The sequence below is a fragment of the Oryzias melastigma genome, linkage group LG4 (genome assembly GCF_002922805.2).
Source record: "Oryzias melastigma strain HK-1 linkage group LG4, ASM292280v2, whole genome shotgun sequence".
NCBI classification, from domain to species: domain Eukaryota; kingdom Metazoa; phylum Chordata; class Actinopteri; order Beloniformes; family Adrianichthyidae; genus Oryzias; species Oryzias melastigma.
In genome coordinates this window covers 18,593,938-18,598,222 of record NC_050515.1, presented here as the reverse complement: position 1 = coordinate 18,598,222, position 4,285 = coordinate 18,593,938, and the positions used below count along the sequence as shown (strand labels likewise).

General features: G+C 34.1%; 2 protein-coding genes across 5 annotated transcripts in view; both read left to right on the top strand.

The window, feature by feature from the left end:
* The window catches only part of LOC118598679 (complement factor H-like), a gene marked incomplete in the record, with an annotated part of 60,185 nt that overhangs the window by 22,881 nt on the left and 33,019 nt on the right, over positions 1-4,285 (top strand).
* The window catches only part of LOC112150175 (complement factor H), a 66,268-nt gene that overhangs the window by 44,778 nt on the left and 17,205 nt on the right, over positions 1-4,285 (top strand). For 3 of the 4 annotated variants that reach the window (XM_036211593.1, XM_036211592.1, XM_036211591.1), the window contains 5 exons: positions 1,951-2,124; positions 2,519-2,683; positions 2,995-3,168; positions 3,248-3,433; positions 3,548-3,715. In XM_036211593.1, coding sequence (XP_036067486.1) covers positions 1,951-2,124; positions 2,519-2,683; positions 2,995-3,168; positions 3,248-3,433; positions 3,548-3,715 — 867 coding nt within the window. The remainder of the gene's footprint in view (positions 1-1,950; positions 2,125-2,518; positions 2,684-2,994; positions 3,169-3,247; positions 3,434-3,547; positions 3,716-4,285) is intronic. The other variant, XM_036211595.1, reaches the window with a different exon arrangement.

Here is a 4,285-nt window from a genome sequence, read left to right as displayed (position 1 = left end):
GGCTACCAGTCATAATGGCAAGTGTCTCTTGATAGACTGACAGTAGAAAGTAATCCCATACTTTATTAATGAAAAAACTACAAGAACCATAAGAAAAATCAACATCAAGAGATTTTACAGTCAAGAGATTTTAAAGTCTAAACTGGAAAGTTAGAAACAATAGTTAGAAACAATATTTTGTTTTAACTCCAGAAAATCCTGAGACATTAGTGTAGACATTAGGGTCTAATTAGAGTGCTCTAAGTTTTAAGTGTAATCAGATAAGAAGTAGAGCTTAGTTAGGATTGCTCTAAATTTGAAATCTTTGTATTCCTTTTCTAATAATTAAAATTATATCCATCCATCAATTTTCACAGTGGCCCTGAAATGCAAAAGCACATTAAAAATAACTTAATGCAAAAATGTATTAAAAATCCATAAAAAAATAAATTATAATTACAAAAATTATACTTCAGAAATCAAAACAAAATTCCCCAAACCAAACACAATTTCAAAAAACAAAAATAAATGAAATTAACATTTTTTGGAAAAATTTACAGAAATCTAAATTCATTGCTGAAAAAACAAAACAGTAAAAGTAGCTACAGTGGGACATTCCTACTTGGATGATGAAATCCAGTTATTGTTTCATGCCACATAGCCTTCTGTTGAAATGATGGACAAACGTCAATCCGTGATGTCTTCCATGTTACATTCGTACCATAGTTCCTTCTGTAAAGGTACTATGGTACAAATGTACAAAGAAAAATATTTAGGAGAACCAAAAAATGTTAAAGAAGTCATAACAAAATGTTGAAAAATGAAACAAAAGAAGTATTATGGGGTATTATATGCACTATGGAACATTGCTGATTGGATGTTGTCTATCATCTCAAACGAACGTTTTTTGACATGAAGTTCATAGTACCCACCTTTTCTGTGTTATTACATTTTCATTTTATAACATTCCATTTTGCTTTGTGGAAATTGCTTTTGTTTTCCAAAATACTTCATTTGTATTTTGCATCATTTTTTTGAGTTTGGTTTGATGTCTGAAATTTTGATTTGATTTCTGAAAGTAAATATTTTTTTTGGTGTTGTCAGTTTTGCTTTTTTAATTGTTGTGATCTTGACAGATTTGAGCCGCTGCAATTTCCCTGCTGCATCGTTCTCAGGTTCTCGGGGCTCTTGGAGCCAGCTTGACGCAGGGCAACAAAACTAAACACATTAACTCCTAGGGACAATTTTGCAGCCGTCAATTAACCAATGAAGCATGATTTTGTGAGGAAGCCACTTAGCCTGGATAAAAATCGTGAATGCATGAGGAGGAAACGCAAAGTCTGTAGAGAAATGTCCCAACATGGACCTAAACCAGGGCAGTCTTACTGTGAGCGTTAACTCCCATGTCACTGAGCACCCTCATTTAAATTCTAATTTATTGTTTTATTAGGTGACGTTAATTCATTACACAGTTAATACAGAACAATAGATATGGGTTTATTACCTTTTTAAATAGTCGTCTTATTTTGTCAATTTTTATGCTTGCAAGTAATTTTGAAAATGTGAATGTTAAAATCCAGTTGTCCCTCGCTTTGTATAATAATGGACTTATTTTTAAGACTGTCTAAAGTTTAAGAGTGTTTAAAGAATAAAGAAAAGTGTGAAATGACTTGTAAGATGATATATGTAGTAAGGGAATTTAAAGCTCTAACAAATCAGTTATTCCATTTTGCAGATTTGACCTGTTACAGGTTATTAAAGGTTATTATGATAGCGTAACCTGCATGATAAACAAAAGACCACTGTATTGGATTTTTATATTTTTCCAGGAGATCAACCTACAACAAAGTGCCGATTTAACATTTTTTTTATCTAGGTTTATGTTTCATTTTCCATATCAAATACTAAAAGAAAAATTGAAATGTAAATGTCACATCTGTAAATAAACTTTGTGTCTTTTTTATCCTCTAGGAACAACATGTGAAAAACCTAATTTTGAACATGGTGAACAAATAACTTCAAGAGTGAAGTATTCATACAACAATGGAGAAACACTAACATATCAATGTGTTTATCCAACTGATATAATCCCAGTAACTATTACATGTGATCGAGGTTCTTGGAGTGGATTTAAAAGCTGTTTGGGTAAGAGCATACAACACTTGTTTGATTTTAGAGTGGTGTGTTTTGTAAAAAACTTTCTTCCCTTGGACTGACCACTTGTTCTTTAATGTCAGGCTAAAATAATTATATTAGTGTTTGTGTGTGTGATTCTCTGTTTTAACTGCTCTGTAACTGGGAAACTTCTAAACAAGTTATATGTAGCACTTTCAAACATGACATTTCCTCATATAAACATCTACTAAGTTAATTTGTCCTCAAAAATCAGCTTATTTACTCTACCTTCATGGAGCGTTTTTTCTTACTATTAACTGATTTTATATATATTAACACACCATTTTTGAGGTGAATAAAAAGAATCAGTGTTCGTGTGTGTCTTGAGCTGGTACTTACTAAACATGTATGTGTTTTGTTGCAGAACTGGCTTGTGTAAAGCCAACAATCCCAAATGGATTTGCTATTGGTCCACATGACAACACGGTGTATTACTCCTGCAATCGAAATTACAAGCTGTTCTCCAAAACCTGGTGGGGTGTGGCCAAATGTAGTAATGGGAAGTGGTCAACACTCCAAGAATGTATTGGTAAAGAGATTCTATTGTCTTTTTGTTGATTTTGATTAGAGTGAAGACGATTGATGATATTTCAGGCAGAATTTTAACTTAAATTCTAACTTTGTGTGCAGTGTTAGAAAAAAAGTTGACAACTTTTATTAGTTTTAATTTTGATGTAAAGAATTGTTTTCTTCTCCCAATATTTTAATCCCTGATGTTCTTGTTTTTAATCTGTTTGTCTAGCATTGATTTTATTTTTATTCATAATTGTTTTACTTTGGAAAAAGATTATCTTGTTTGATAAAACACTTCCACACTTCATTTTTTACTATCTCGTTTAGAAATAACTGAATGTGGAGAAACTCCTGATATTTCTAATGGGAGAGTGGCATCTATAGATAAACAACGTGCAACAATTACTTGCAACGAAGGATATCGGGCGGAAATTAATGAGACAACTTGTGAGAAAGGAGAATGGGATTTGGATGAAAGGAACTATACAAATGTTTGTAGACGTAAGTCTTTCCAATTGGCCTTTTTTTTTCTTTTATGAAACATGTTCTTATCGTTTGACATTTTCTTGTTGTTTTGCAGGCATTTCTGAACCGTGTGGCCCACCACCAAAAGTTAAGAATGCAGTCATTGAAACGCCTTATCAGAGGGAATACGTTTCTGGTTCACAAGTTGTTTATAAATGCCGTGACAATTACAAGTTGGGAAATGACAAGGCCATCAGATGTCTTGATGGACTATGGGAGGAGAAGATGATTTCCTGCACCCGTATGTCTAAATCAAAGCCAAAAATAAAGTTAACTTGAAAATACTGAAGTCTAATGCCATCAGTTCATTGATGGGATGTTTAAAACAGTAACTGATTGTAACATGTTTCTACAGCATTCTGTAAAGAGCTTGAGGATAGTAAGTTGAATGTTGAGCAGTCATTAAGAAGAGGAGAATACATGAATGGAGACACTATTGACTACAGGTGTGCTCATGCTGAGCAAAATGGAGGCACTGCAACTTGTTATGAGGGCAAATGGAATAAAACAATTGAATGTCCAGGTTAGTATTTTATATTTTTATATTATCCATACATACACTTGGACTGGGGCACTGTTGATGATGTTAGCTACCTAATATTTTATTAAAGTGTCTATTTGCACGTAATTTTCAAAAAACGTAGAGCTAGTGCTAAACTTTTTTCTTAGTCACACAGACCTAGGGGAAAGGGGTAAAGGTTAGGATTGTGGTTAAACAAGCAAATTGTTCCTTAGTGCGGCTGTCTCTGCAGCTCATGGCTTCACTAGGGGATGGGTCCAACATGGAGAACACATTTCACACATTTAGGAGCGTGACAATTAATGGGACTTTAACTTTAAGTTTAATTTTAAAAAAGTGCGGCCAACAAAAAAATCCAGCCTTGGACACACTTAAAATGCGTGCGGGCAATGCAGCAATGTGATCTTGGCTGCACTCATTACATGTGGCCAACATGAATTTTCATCAGTTTCTATGCTGGTCGCGCATAAATAAGTGGGAATAACATTGGCCATATTTTAAAGCAGGGGTCCCCAACTGGCGGACCGCGGTCCGGGTCCGGACCCCGAGACCCTTTTATCCGGACCGCCAAGC